The following is a 15,534-nucleotide window of genomic DNA, read 5'->3' on the forward strand; positions in this document are numbered from 1 at the left end:
TCTTTATTAGCTTTCCATTCTACTTTGTCTATTTTTGAATGCTGGGTGCCACAAGTTACAAAGCACTTCATCTGTTTTGTACTTTTTTTAATTTTGTAGTTGTTGGAACACTAATTTCATTAATTAAATTATTCAAAATTAAAAATGGGTCGTATTGTCCAATAGTATAATATTAAACATTTATTTACCTTCACATATTCTTCTTTCAGTGCCTTATAAATCACTTGACTCGTTTCTGGAATTACGTTGTTTAATGCGCAGTGTAATATTAGAGTGCTGTGTTGTGAACTAGACTAGCTCTCTCATGTATCAAGAAATCACAGTGTCAGTTTGCCTGTCCTCTGCACATATAACAGTTATCAAGAGTGTTCTGTTTTGTAATATGAGAAGCTCCTTTACTGAGCAAATGCTGAAATACACTGGCATCCATTTGTAAGTAACTTGTGTATTAAGACTTGACTTCCTCCATTTTCAGCTGTTGTAACAAATTTTACTGAATGCTTCTATCATCTCGACGTAATACCTAGGGCTTCATCCAAGTATGTTTCCTTTTTTTTCTGCCACATTTCTTCCAATTACATAACAGTGTAACACCCCTGTTTAGCTCCATGTCAAAGATCTTTGATGAATATTTGATCATATTTCTTTGTCATTGTAATATGATAGTGTAATACTGGCCTTATGGATATTTGTTGTTGTAATATTTATGAGAGGATTCAATCTACAGTGCACATTTGTTTTGTTTGTCAACCAGATGTTGCTCACTTGTGCCTTGGTAAAATCTGTCGTTAATTTCTGAATTTGGGGCTTAGAGCTTGTATATTTTCATGGATGTTCAGGACATAGAGACCATATATCTTCATGGAGATTTTTATCAGGTGTTACAGGATGCAGATTTCTGTCTTCAGTCATTGGATATAATTGCAGCTGTATATGGCAGTATGAGACAACAAATGCATTTATAGATTTTTTGAGAATTTTTCTGTTGAGTTATGACTATCAGAGAAGGTGAAGTCCTCCTTTGAATTATTTTTGGATTCAGTTTTTCACTAAACCAGAGTGCCTTTACCTTTCACAGGCACTTGAAGACATTGTTTGTATTTGGTGTCTATTTTGAAAGTCTGGCATGCGCAGTTGACAATTTTCAATTGTCCCATGTGTTGTTTGAACAATTTTACTCTTAAAGACAAGCAGTTTCATTTAAATGTTGATGTGTAGAATTTATTGAGTTTACCAGTGAGGCCCTATTCCAGCATAGGCTGTTTATCTTTGGAAGTTAGGGCAGTATGTCAATGTATATATTTAGTGGGTACTGATGGAAAAAAGAAAACATAAAATTCTTTATAATGTGTACCGGCTACTGGAACTGCAGCACTTCAAAACATCAACTTATACAATGATGGATGACAACCACAGTGCAGATTAAGCTGTAGTTCAGGTAACATTTACGTAATAGATACAAGAAATAAGTTGATGTTCTGGTACCTGCAGTTTGTTATAAATTGACAAATAAATGTGCATAGCATTCTGAATTATGATTTTCTGTCTGAAGAAACATACGTACAAGTACTGTTTAATTCCCTCATTTGATACGGTTACTTTCAGTATAGAACCATCTTCCAAATATGGATTAATTGATTGAATGTGCTGTTTGATTTCAGTGAGGCAGTGGTGAGTTCAACTACACCACAACCGTCAGCATATGTTGCACCATTGAAGAAAGCTGTTGCTCGTGTTAGTGATGATTCACCAAGTCGCATGTCACCTGTGCCTACTGTCACCAGCAGTCAGAGTGATAACTGTGTTTCATCTACAGAAACCAGACTCCCAGAAGACATACTTGCTCAAAGCAGGGAGAAGCTAACAAAAATTATAGATATTTCAAGTGATAATTCATCAGACATAGAATGGATTTATGACAGGCGCAAAGATGTCCTGAGCGGAAAGGAAAAAGCATTGAAGAATGCCTCGGTTTCAAAGTTACTGTCGTATGACATTGCTTCAGCTATGGACTGGGTATGTGAAACTGACAAATCTTCAGTAAATAAAAACACACCTTTATCCCAGTCATTGAGCATTACTTATAATATCTCCAAATACAGTGATAGGGCAAGTAAAAATACACATGAACTGCAGACAAGTAAGCACTTCTGGGATTCACATAGTGAGAACAAATTAAGTACAGTAGAAGAGTCAAGAGATGCAGCATCATGTACAGAAGAAAGGGAAAATAATTCATCATCAGCATATAATTATGAAGGGCAGTCTCTTCTGAGTGAAGATGAGAACACAGCTTCAAAGAAAGATGAAGGTGTTACTTCAAGATCATTACGTGCAAAACTTGAAGAAGAAATACATAAAGTTCATAGAGTGGGAGTGAGCACAGGTGGTGCGTTGAGGGGATTGATAAATAAAGATGACAGAAAAATTTCACCTGTGAAGACTAAACCTGAAAAATTGAATATTGATACATTGTCTCCTGCTCGATCTTTATTAGAGAAGGTAGATAAGACGAGTTCCTGTTCGAAGGTACCTGATCACAGTGCTGTTGAGGAAAAAACACCTTTATTTTCACGAAGTCCCAGCAGGTTGGACAAATGGAAAGGATCTTCAGATCCCAGGAAGCGACAAAGCATTGAACAACCAAGTGTTGCAAATACACCTGATAGTGATGCTGTAAAACAAGTGGAGCCAAAGTCAAATGAAAATAGTGACCCACGTCTGAAACTAGGGAGTGGATATGCTGTGAAGAATTTTCAGACTACGCCACAGCCAAATCAGAGTGATAACAAAGGTAAATCGCACAGTTTGCTGTCGTCATTGAGTTCAGAGGATTTGCAAAGGATAGTGCATGAAAATCTTAAAAGCCTTCCTTCCCCTCCACCAAATACAAAAGAAATTTTGGAAACTGTTAAAGCAGCAAGTCCAATGACTAACAAGTCTGTGAACATAACACATACTAATGTTTGCTCACCTGCACATACCCCAGAAAGTTCTCAGCTTGCATATCCAGGGGGCTTTCGGCCCCAAGGTACTGCATTCGGTCAGCAGCAAATACAAGGAAGTGGGACTTATGGGTACGAGAACTCTTTAGAGCAGCCTAACTCTACCAACAGGCCAGCACTTCTTCCAACACCAGGTATACTTCCAAAACCAGGTATTCCTCCAACATTTGTTGGCACTCAAAGCCATCCAGATGTGATGTATGGTGCTGCAAGACAGAGAGATGTAGATGGTCTCAAAATCACACAGCATGGACATCAGGGTGGCGTGGTAGACCCAAGACTTAATGTTCACAGATCAGGAGTTGTTGAGCAAAGAGTTAGTAAAGACCCCAGACTGAACACCACAGACTATTCTCAGAGTAGTCCAGTAGAGCAGTGGCCAGGTTCACCATGTTACGGAATCCTGTCTCGTCCTGTGTCTGACGTTTCAGTGGTGGAGTACAACAGAGAGTCTGGACCAGTGCACCATTCAGGCAGGCAAGTGGACCACAGAAGTAGAGACAGATGCACAGCACCTGTTCAGCAGTTTTCTCCACATGTTTCTCCTGCTCACATGTGGCCAAATCAGCAGCAGGCTGTGATGCAGCATCAACCATATGGTGGAAGAAGTGATGCATCATACTTACAACAGCATGCCCATCAGTCACAAATGGGACATCCAACTGCCAGTGCTAACCAAAATATGCCTTCTTCTTTTTATGCCAGTAGAGCTTACAGGGCTCAAGGTGAACCTTCCCCTAGTCTTTTGGGCCCAGGACCAATGTTGGGGAGAAGGGCTCCAATCCTGTCAGAGAGAGATCCAAGGAGACGAAGCATAGAGGACACTGATGCAGCCAGAAGTTCTCGACTCATTGAAAGGAGACCAAGGACTCCTGACCCAAGGCACTCTAGAAGCCGTGACAGACGTTCAAGAAGCCGTGACAGGCGGCGTGATGTGAGCAGTGACAGGCGGCGTGATGTGAGCAGTGACAGGCGGCGTGAAGTGAGCAGTGACAGGCGGCGTGATGCAAGCAGGGACAGGCGCCGTGATGTTAGCTGTGACAGGTGGCGTGATGGAAGTAATGACAGGAAGCGTGAGAGTAGTGATAGGAGGCATGGTGACAGTAGTGACAGGAGACGGGATGAAAGGCATTCGGAGTCTTTGAGTAAGAGCGAGAGGGACTCACAGAGGGGCAAAACTGGAGCAAAAGAAATCATTTCACCACTCAATAGCTTGTACGATGATTCTTCTGTTCCCAAAACAGGTAAAGGGTATGGTTTTCAGCATTTCAGAATACCAAAAATCAAACGTGATCCACCTCATCTACATAGGTCAAGGTCACCAGTTCCTGTTACAAAGTCTGAGGAGGAAAGGAGTTCTGTTAGAACAAAGGTTGATGAAACATCTGCTGATGAAAAGCCGTTGAGACCCACTGTAGTAGATCCAGTGGAAAGTACAGAAAAAGGAGCTGCTGAAAATTCAGTGAAAGCGGAATCTATTGACATTACTGAGACATGTCCAAAGAAAACTGAAGAATTAACACAGGAACTTATCGAAAGTTTCATTCGTAGATCTTTTGAATGTGGTGAAGGGAAAAAGTTATTGGATAATGCCATTTTCTTGGAAAATTTGAATGAGAAGCTGAAAGCTAAGAAGTTACAGAAAATAAAGCGTATCTTGGAGTCTGATTCTGATGACAGTGATTCTGATAGCAGTGGAAAAAGCAAGAAGAACACAAAAGCTAAACAAAACAAAAAGAAAGATTCTGATGAAGATGATGGTGGTGATGATGTAAAGGAGGATAAAAAAAAGACAAGACGACGACGGGTTATTGTCTCTGACGAATCGGATGAGGATAATGATGATGTGGGTGACAATAAGACCACAGTGAAGCAACATGAGAAAAGTGAAGTAAATGAAGATGACACAGAGGATGAGAAGCCACTTTCTGAGTTATCAAAAGTAAAAAATGCTGAGGAGGAGAAAAGGAAACCAAAGTCAGCAATGATTAGTCCTAAAACAAAGGCTAAAACTAAGAAGAAAGTTACTATAGATGTAAAAGAATCAGATAAAAACATAGATAAGCAAAATGTTGAAGAACAAAAGAGTTCCGAAAATGAAAGTGGTTGTGATGGAAAGAGTACAGAGAAGAAAGGCAGAGGTGTAAAACAAATGAAAAAACATAGACGTCGTTCTCCATTAGAGCTTCTGCAGGAAGACATAAGAGAAATGTTTATCAGTGAAGGAGTAGTGACAGCAACAGGTTACAGAATGTGCAGACTTTTAAAAGAAGTTAAGCCTGGTATGTCTATAGAGGAGGTATCAAAAACTGAAGCAAAGCGTATGCAAGAAGAAGCAGAAATGGAATGTGAGAATTTCTCAAAAACAAGGAGACAGAGAGGCAGACGCAAAACTATAACAGACTTTTCAGATGATGGTTATGATGAGGATGAAGAAGATGATGATTATGAATATAATTCCAAAGAATTTAAAGCAAAACCTGGACGAAAGAAGAAGTATGACCATCAGAAGCACCAGTATGAACAGTCAAAAAATCAACTGAAAGTAGTACTTCAGAAGACTTGTGCACCAAAAATGGATTTGAAAGATGTTAAATCAGAAGATGAAGAAAATCTCTCACAAACTGTATCTCTCACGGCAGAGGAGTGCAGAAGGCTAGCTAGAAGTGTGTGGAGATGGGCTAGCACACAAATTCCATCCAGAGAAGATGAAGAGATTGATGTTAGTGAAAGAAAGAGTACTGTATCTGCTAAAGCTTCTGATCATCAATCTGCATACGAGTATGTTGAAACGCAGGACCCATTCTGTTTCAAGAGGACAAGCTGCAAGAGAAGAACAAAGCCTCGAACTATAAAGATTGAGGATGTCATCAAAAAGCTAACAGAAAACGCTTTTGGTGAAACATGTAAAGAGCAGGATGTTGCTGAACCCTGTGCTAGTAGTGGAGCTGCACAAAGTATTGGTGATGTTGAGAATGAAACTACAGATGATACTTCTTTGAAGAACACAAAGTTACTGGAGAGACAAGAGACTGAACAATTTGGTAACAAAAAGCCAGTTACTCCCAGGAAATCCAAAAAAAAGAAAGCGAGTGCTTGGCAGTTGGGTATAATTAAGAAGAAGTCTGTACATAAATGCAAGTTTGACAGATCTGATTTGTCAAAGAGCCCAGCATCTTTTTCAGTTGATGACAGTGATCTAGAGTCAAAATTGGGTGATGACTTAATTGCTGATAAAGAGAAAACTGATACTATTAGGCAGGGATGCTCAGAGGAAAATGGTAAGATTAAGACTCCACGGGAAAATCTTTCGGACATTTCTAATGAGAAGAGCAAGTTTGAGTGTGTTCAGACGAAAAACGAGTGTCTGTCTGATGACATTAAGACAAGCGATCTTGAAGTATCCAAACGTGACGAGGAGAATGTAGGGCCCGAGCTAAAATTAGATTCCCTTAAGAGCAAAGGAAACAAATCTGAAACAAAACAAGTGGACATTTCGCAAGAGGCTTACAATAGTCACAGAGAACATGCAGTGGATAAAATGTACGCATTTGATGGAAGCCCAAAATATCCCTGCAAGCTTTGCTCATATTTTGGGAGAGGCATTACTAATCATTATAAAACACAACACCCAAACAGTGAAGTATATATATCTAGGCTGAATCTTGCTGAAGCAGCTATTGCAGTATCTTCTTCACAAAAGACTGAGTTTGATGATTGTGCTACTCAAACTAGTGGTGACAGAAGCAGAAAACAATCTTTATTTAAGTGTCGAATGTGTGATCTGATAACAAATAAGGTAAACACTTTCTATGATCATCTTACCACTCATACTGGAGAATATCGGTATCAGTGTGATGTATGTCAATTTACTGCAGCCTCAAGACCAAATTTTAAGTCACATTTTCTCACTCACCACCCAGGCTTTGATATAAAGACTAACATCTTGCATACTGTAAATAATACTGAGCGCATTGTATTTGGATATATATGTACAGCCTGTAATTTTGTGCAGATCGAAAAGAAAAATGTAGAGAAACATGTAGAGATGGTACACTCAGATTCTGATTTTAGTGATTCACAGTTACCAAAAGTGCTGCTTATTAATATGTCAAAACATAGTACTGACGTTCCTGACACCGATGGTGATCAAGAGGAGTCAAGTTTAAGTCCTACAAAACAGGAGATTGATGAATACCCCAACAGCAAGTTAGAAAATGTGGATTGTGAAGTATCTGGTGACCTGTGCAAAATTGCACCTAAAGGTGTGAAAACAAATATCAGTGATGATAAATGTGATGAAAACAATAGTAATGCTTTGTCACATGTATCGGAATCAGCAATAGATGATTTTACAAATGCTAATGTCAATTCTGAAGTTGGTGTAAATAATGAACCTGAAGAAACAGCTGCTGCTGTGTCAAACAGTGATGCTGTAATAACTAAAAATGCTGAAAGCAGTGAAGCAAATAAACTGCCAGGTGTTGATCACAAAGAAACTTGTGACGATGTACCAGAAGAAAACCATAAGGAAGAGACTGTCAGTACTGAAGATAGTAATTCCACCAGATCTTGTGTTACAAATGTGGAGGAACCTAAAGTGGTTCAGTGTGAAGCAGTGGTCGATACTCGTGTACAAATAAAAGACAGTGATCATATTAGAAATGAGACTAATACTAACATTTGTGAAGTTGCAAGTGTAAAGGAGGCCACACCTGTTCAGATTGAAAATACAAATAATGCTTGTGAAGAAGAGAGCATTAAAACTGCTACAAGTGAAATGCAGATTATGGATAAAACTACAGCTGCTGATCAGAATACAATGGTGAATAATTCTTCTGCAAAAGAGTGCACTGAAGTTAGCAAAGATGAAGTTCCAAATTTGGAGAGTGTTGCACCAACACATAATGAAACAGAAAGTGGCCCTGTACAAGAAAGCAGTACTAATGAGGGTGGTACTGATGATGACCATGATGATAGTACACCTCCACTTGAGAATGCTGTATCCATACACGAGGAAATGAATGCCATTTTGAAGAGTCAAAATAATTTGAATCCACCTAGAACTGCTTCAGGTTCCGAAGAGAATGAGAAGTCTTCATTTATTGGTGTTGTAGACGAGACAGAAGAAAATAGAAAACGAAGAATAAGTGCATTTGTTCCATCGGATACAACTGATCAACATGAAGAAATGCTACATAATGAAAGATACAAGACGATGGAGGCTATAACTCAGAGCTTAAAATTCAAACCGGTGATTAAATCGAGCATTGATGTTTTAATAGAATCCATTGATATTCGTAAAAAGCAGGAAGAGTCCACAAATACCATATCAGAGCCAGAGTGTGTCTCCGAAAATTCCACTGCACAGAACAACCCAGATGTTGTAAAGAGTAATGGTGAGGGTGACGAATCAACTCTGATTGATGAGAGGCGTGCCCTTGAGGCGGCCCAAGCTGTCAAGTGCTCGGATGTTGATTGCACAGAATCTAACAGGGTAGTACCTCAGAAATCGAAGGATGATCCTTATAGTGAGCAAGAAATTCTTGATGATGACGTAATTAAACATTCAGATAGTTCATTATTTGATAAAATTTTCTCACCAGCTCTTAATAAAATCCAGAAGAAAGAATTGAAGAAGCAGTCAACAGTGAAGGTGGGTGTTACAAGTTCTAACTATACAAGTTCACCAGCTGAGGGAGATGCTGTAGAAATTGAGCTGCTTAGTGAGGATAAAATTAGAAATCTCTCTGAAAGCTCTTTCGAAGGTGATCATGAAAGTTCTCTTCCACTGATTGTACAGAGATTGGCCAAACACATCTCTGACCCAAGTGCTCTCGTCATAGGCGATGACGAAAATGATATAGATAGTGAATATGGAGTGAGTGAAATGAGAGAATTTGAAGATGCTGCTATGATGAGTCAAAATGAGAGCACTGCTGATTCATCAGATGCAGATTCAGTAAATTATGATGAACTGTATGATGCAGCAGCTGCATATGAAAAGAGGATAATGGGTCTGAGTGGTTCTCACATTTCAGATTCAGTATTACCCTCAAATGGAAAAAAGTGTAAATATTCATACAGTAGAGCATCACCAGTTAAACCGGAATCTGGACATGTGGCTTCTGGAAAACAGGATTCTTCAAAGTTTGTATGTTCACCACCACCAGCTATTGCAATAAGGAAGGATAAAAAAATATTTTCAGCAAACACTTTTGGAACTCCTGACATAAGAGTAGGGTCATTTAGTGCACGTCTGTATGGATCCTCGAAAGTTCTCTTTTCCTGCTTGATTCAGGGTTGTATTTTTCAGAGTACACACGTGTCAAATTTCTCTGAACATTTGAGAACAAACCATAAAAGTTCTTATTGGGATGGCTTTTGCCAGACATGCAGATTTAACATTAAAGGGGAAGGGGCACGAAATTCACATGTAGCTCACATAGTTGCATTTAATCACCTTCTTGATGAGCACGTGTTAACAGATAGGTGCTTTTTGAATGATTCAGGTGGAAAGAAAACCTTATTATTGGATAATCTACAGCATACAGGCAAGTCTGATGGAGCAGTGGACAGTGAAGTTAGTGAATCGGATGAAGGAAGTTCTGGCCTGGGTGAAAATACTGCCAGTTCAGAAACTGGTGTGTTGAGCAGTGACACAAAGGAAGATGGTGCCAGGCATTCATCATCTGAAGAAAACATCAAAGTTGGAAGCCTTTCTGGTAACATACTGAGAACATCCGACGGAAAGACTCCTGTGGCTGAAGGGAGACAGGTTGCAGAGGCATATTCAGTAGAGAAAGATAACTCATTAAAATCATCAGCGGAAGGGGCTGTGGAATCAGACACATCAGAAAGTACAGATACCACCGACAGTACATCTAGGAAAGACACACAAGTTTGTAATCAGCCAAAGATTTATTTGCGAACTAGAAGGCTCAGTGGAGATAAACTTTCGGGTCATAAAGATGGTCCAGATGTCCAGTCATCTCTTTGTGGTAAGAATCTTTTTTTCTGTTGATTGTTTTATGAACATATATAAGAAGCATTGGAAATAGAATCTGTGACTTTTTGTTTTGTTATTAGATACTGAAAATCTCATGGCTGGAGAGAATGACAGCAGTGGTGCGGATGATGTGTCATTTATAAAAATTACAACTGTTGTGAGTCTCAACCCTAATGCAGAAAATTCTGTGAGTATTATTTTCTTTTAACAGATGATACAATTTTTTAAAGATACATACAAAAATTATTGAATATATTTATCAGTATTATTGAATATAATGGAGGGAAACATTCCACGTAGGAAAAATATATCTAAAAACAAAGATGATGAGACTTACCAAACAAAAGCGCTGGCAGGTCGATAGACACACAAACATACACACAAAATTCTAGCTTTCGCAACCATCGGCTACTTCGTCAGGAAAGAGGGAAGGAGAGGGAAAGACGAAAGGATGTGGGTTTTAAGGGAGAGGGTAAGGAGTCATTCCAATCCCGGGAGCGGAAAGACTTACCTTAGGGGGAAAAAAGGACGGGTATACACTCGCGCACACACACACATATCCATCCACATTGAATATATGTAAATGAGCACTCAAGAAATGTATGTAATGGGAAGAGACATCCAAAGCGAAATGTTTGATACTGCTTACAGTCGAGATCACAGTAGTGATAATTGTGCGATTCCCTCCCAAACAGTACATTTAATTTCAGCAAAGGTTCTGAGACCAGTTCATTCCTCCCAGCCCCACTAAATGTTGCAAAAATGTTGCAAGCTTACTAAATGTTATTTTCCAATTCTGATGTAAATGTCGGTTGGTTGGTTGTTTCGGGGAAGGAGACCAGACAGCGAGGTCATCGGTCTCATCGGATTAGGGAAGCACGGGGAAGGAAGTCGGCCGTGCCCTTTGAAAGGAACCATCCCGGCATTTGCCTGGAGCGATTTAGGGAAATCACGGAAAACCTAAATCAGGATGGCCGGACGCGGGATTGAACCGTCGTCCTCCCGAATGCGAGTCCAGTGTGATGTAAATGTCGATGTGCCATATGATATGAGAGATGTTGTCTCTACCAATAACCATGAAATATGTCTATGAAATGAAATGTGTCTATGAAATGAAATATGTCTATGAAATATCAATAACTATGAAATATGTCTGCTTGTCTGTATATATATATATATATGTGTGTGTGTGTGTGTGTGTGTGTGTGTGTGTGTGTGTGTGTGTGCACGAGCGAGTGTATACCCGTCCTTTTTTCCCCCTAAGGTAAGTCTTTCCGCTCCCGGGATTGGAATGACTCCTTACCCTCTCCCTTAAAACCCACTTCCTTTCGTCTTTCCCTCTCCTTCCCTCTTTCCTGATGAGGCAACAGTTTGTTGCGAAAGCTTGAATTTTGTGTGTATGTTTGCGTTTGTTTGTGTGTCTATCGACGTGCCAGCGCTTTCGTTTGGTAAGTCACATCATCTTTGTTTTTAGATATATTTTTCCCGTGTGGAATGTTTCCCTCTATTAATTCAGTAACTATGAAAGAATACTTGAGGGATAAAAAAATATTCTTCTAATAAAGTGTTCATATAGAGACAGCCAGAATTCTACTGTAACGTAACTGATTCTCTCCGTTTCATGATGTCCCACAGTACACTGTTAATGAAAATAAGTAAAATAGGATGTACGTGTTGGGACAGCAGGAAAATAACATTAAGTTCACGTTAAATTAGTTGTTAACAGGTGAACTTAAAATTTCAAGAAATTTGTATTGCATAATTACATATAGGTATAAAAATACAGCACAGTTACCAATTGATAGCAGACATAGGCAGTAACAGAATTGTTAAAATGTTCTTGAAAGTTAGTGATTGTTTGGATATGAGATGTCAGCTGACGAGGGCTTTGATAATGGTTAATACTGTATCTAGAACTCCAGAGGAATGAGAGCTGTTTTGAAGTGTTTTAGCAGATCAACATTGTGTGCTGGACTGATATATGATCCTGGAACCTTGTCTTTTGTGGTCAGTCCTCTTACTGAGTTGTAGAGGGATTACTCGTGTTCAGCTCACTGCTTCACCTCTTCCATTACCACTTTCTGAGGCTAGGAATATATTTATTGATAATATTCCATCTTCAGTCACAGTATTTTTGTTTTGTAATTACTGTCCAACACATTTTGGAGTTAAAACTCCATTTTTGACAACTGTGTAGGCTTCATGAATGTTAAAACTGCTTCAGTTTTTCTCCTAACAGTATTGGCAGCTGAGCAACACAGTTTAGTGAAAAACCTGTCTCAAGTGGGATTAATGAGAGAAATGCTGGAAAAGTGAGAGAAATAAAGTATTGTAACATACTACCTGCATTTGACCACATAATATTGTCTTCTGCGTTGGTGAAAAACTTACACATTTAGGCTGACATTTTGAATGATTTAATATACTTGATAGTACTGCAAGGCTCAGATGACACTTATATCGCATTTGTTACAGTGACGTGGCAGATAAGTTTCATATTATTTACATTTGCCTGGATTGACAAAATAAAATATGAAATTAAAACATCAGAAGAGTGTCAGCTAACAATTTTAGTTTTACATTCTCAACACGAGATTGATATGCTTCTTATCATATATTGACTAAACATATTTGTTACAATTTACTGTATACTTGTTTAGATTGTAACATAGTAATAACTTCATATTATGCTAGTTACGCATACAAATGAAGTGCAAGTACCTGCAAAATGACAGTGAGTACGATCTGGGGGTCAGTGGGGAAGGGGAGGAAGGGTTGTGTGTGTGTGTGTGTGTGTGTGTGTGTGTGTGTGTGTGTGTGTGTGTAAGCTAGTGGGAATACTGTTTTTTTTGTGTCTATCTGGTTGCCTTTCCCCTGTCGTATGTGTTTTTGCTATCCAGAAAGTTCCTTATTCGTATGTTTAGTGCCTATTTGTTTGATTAATGCAGTGGTATCACCAAGACTACCTTGTGGTGCTGGTATTATCACTACCCTGTTAATTACTCCATGTAAATGTAAATTAACACACAGTTTAATACTAACCAAGTCACTTTAAAAGGAAGGTCAGCGTTGGCCCTTAAAAATATTACGGCCAACGCTGACCTTCCTTTGTTAGCATTATGTACACGATGTATAAAAGGGCAGTACATTGGCGGAGCTGTCATTTGGACTCAGAAGATTCATGTGAAAAGGTTTCTGATGTGATTATGGCTGCATGAAGGGAATTAATAGACTTTGAATGTGGTATGGTAGTGAGAGCTAGATGCGTGGAACTTCTATTTCAGAAATCTTTAGGGAATGCGATATTTGAGATCCACAGTGTCAAGAGCATGCTGAGAATGTCATATTTCAGGCGTTATCACTTACTGTGGACAGTGCAGTGGCCGAAAGCTTTCACTTAACGAGCAAGAACAGTGGCATGCGTAGAGTTGTCAGTACTAAGAGATAAGTGACACTGCGTGAAATAACCACAGAAATCAACTTGGGATGTATGTTGAATGTATCCGTTAGGACAGTCCTGCGAAATTTTGCCTCTCCTGGGCTTGTGATCATGTTGGTTGGACTGTAGATGAGTTGAAAACTGTGGCGTGGTCTGATGAGTCCCAATTTCAGTTCTGATGCTTGGGTTAGTGTGTGGCACAGACCTCACGAAGCCACGGACCCAGGTTGTGATCTATGCTCCGTGCAAGCTTGAGGTAGCTCTATAACAGTGTGGACTGTGTTTACATGGAATGGATTGACTCCTCTGGTCCAGTGGAACTGATCATTGACTGGAAATGGTATGTTTGAATATTGGAAATCGTTTGCAGCTGTTCATGGACTTAACATTCCCAAACAACGATGGAATTTTTTTGGGTGACATTGCACCATTTCATTGGGCCATAGCTGTTCGTGATTGGTTTGAGGAATATTCTGGACAGTTAGAGAGAATGATTTGGTCACCCATATCGCCTGACATGAATCCCATCGAACATTTATTGGACATAATGAAGAGGTTAGTTCATACACAAAATCCTGCACTGACAACACTTTCTGCAATAATTGTGGCTGTAGAGGCAGTATGGCTCAGTATTTCTGCAGCGACCTTGCAATGACTTGTTGCCTCCATTTTCATGTTGAATTGCTGTTCTACACCAGGCAAAAGGCCTGACATGATGTTAGGAGGTATCCCATGACTTTTTGTCACCTCAGTGTAATGCCCAGTAAGCCTAAATAGCCCCTAAAAATGTAGTTGTATCTCCAAAACATGAAGGCTAGTAATTAGATAATAAAAATATTCTGACTGAAGACAGAATTTTCCTTATATTCCAGACTTCACAGAACTCTACTGCATACAAAATTCCTGCCATGTCAGCTATATTATTTAGTAATGTAAGTAATGAACAAATAGCAGGCGATTTCTGTGCAGTATAACGTATGTTTCACCAATGAATGCATCTTCTTGTTTAAAGAGAGAGGTTGTCACTAGGTGAGAAATAAGAGATGAAATGTTTAGGTGCTTGGGGCAAGTGTTGAAACCTCAGTTACGGTATGGGTCATGATGCCATGACAGTGCGGGTGATATGTGTATAATATACAGGGTGTAATTGCTAACTGTTTACAATGTACCACAGTTGTGTAGGGGAAGTACAAACGAACAGAGCAGATCGGTATGAAACTGGAAAACAACCTCAGATTGGTCTGCAAAAGGCCACTTAAGATGCAGCATGTGCACATCACACGAGATTTTGAATATCTTTTTCTCTTACACTGCCAGTTTAATCAGTCATATTTTTGAAATTGTTTTATTTAGTTAACATTAACAGTTCAACAAGAAAACAGGCTTTTGTAAACATTACGCAAAAACTAATTACATTTACAATTCAGTCTAAATTTAATTTTAAGCACAGAAGATTCAGTAAGAAGGCCAGGGAAACCAAATGATTTGTAGTGTTAAGTCACAAAGTTTGAGGTAAAATTTACACAAAAAAATAAATTTTATCATTTGTAAGTTTGAGGATGATTTCAGTGAGTAAAAGAAATGGTCTTCAAACAGTGAAGATTGACTAAGCTCGTGCGTAAGAGGTGAGAGGATGTTTAAAATTGTCCATGGTGCTCGTATGCTGTAGCTTAGGTGGCTTTCGCAGACCAATTTGAGGTTGTTCCCTGATTCGACAGTCCATAAATGCCCCGTCTGAAATTTTTCATCTCAGCTTCATGTGTATCGCTGTTATTCATAGCAAACAGTTATCAATTACACTCTGTACAATTTCTCAGCTGTAAGCAATATGTCCCCCCCCATGAACCATGGACCTTGCCGTTGGTGGGGAGGCTTGCGTGCCTCAGCGATACAGATAGCCGTACCGTAGGTGCAACCACAACGGAGGGGTATCTGTTGAGAGGCCAGACAAACGTGTGGTTCCTGAAGAGGGGCAGCAGCCTTTTCAGTAGTTGCAAGGGCAACAGTCTGGATGATTGACTGAGCTGGCCTTGTAGCAATAACCAAAACGGCATTGCCGCGCCGGTACTGCGAACGGCTGA

The 15,534-nt window shown here is 39.4% G+C and overlaps 1 protein-coding gene across 1 annotated transcript in view; it reads left to right on the forward strand.

Annotated features, from left to right (window-relative positions):
• LOC126418470 (uncharacterized) overlaps nucleotides 1–15,534 on the forward strand; it is a 146,507-nt gene that overhangs the window by 15,125 nt on the left and 115,848 nt on the right. Inside the window, exons 6-7 of the mRNA XM_050085244.1 lie at nucleotides 1,662–10,006; nucleotides 10,095–10,201. Coding sequence (XP_049941201.1) covers nucleotides 1,662–10,006; nucleotides 10,095–10,201 — 8,452 coding nt within the window. The remainder of the gene's footprint in view (nucleotides 1–1,661; nucleotides 10,007–10,094; nucleotides 10,202–15,534) is intronic.

Source organism: Schistocerca serialis, chromosome 9 (assembly GCF_023864345.2).
Source record: "Schistocerca serialis cubense isolate TAMUIC-IGC-003099 chromosome 9, iqSchSeri2.2, whole genome shotgun sequence".
Lineage (NCBI taxonomy): Eukaryota > Metazoa > Arthropoda > Insecta > Orthoptera > Acrididae > Schistocerca > Schistocerca serialis.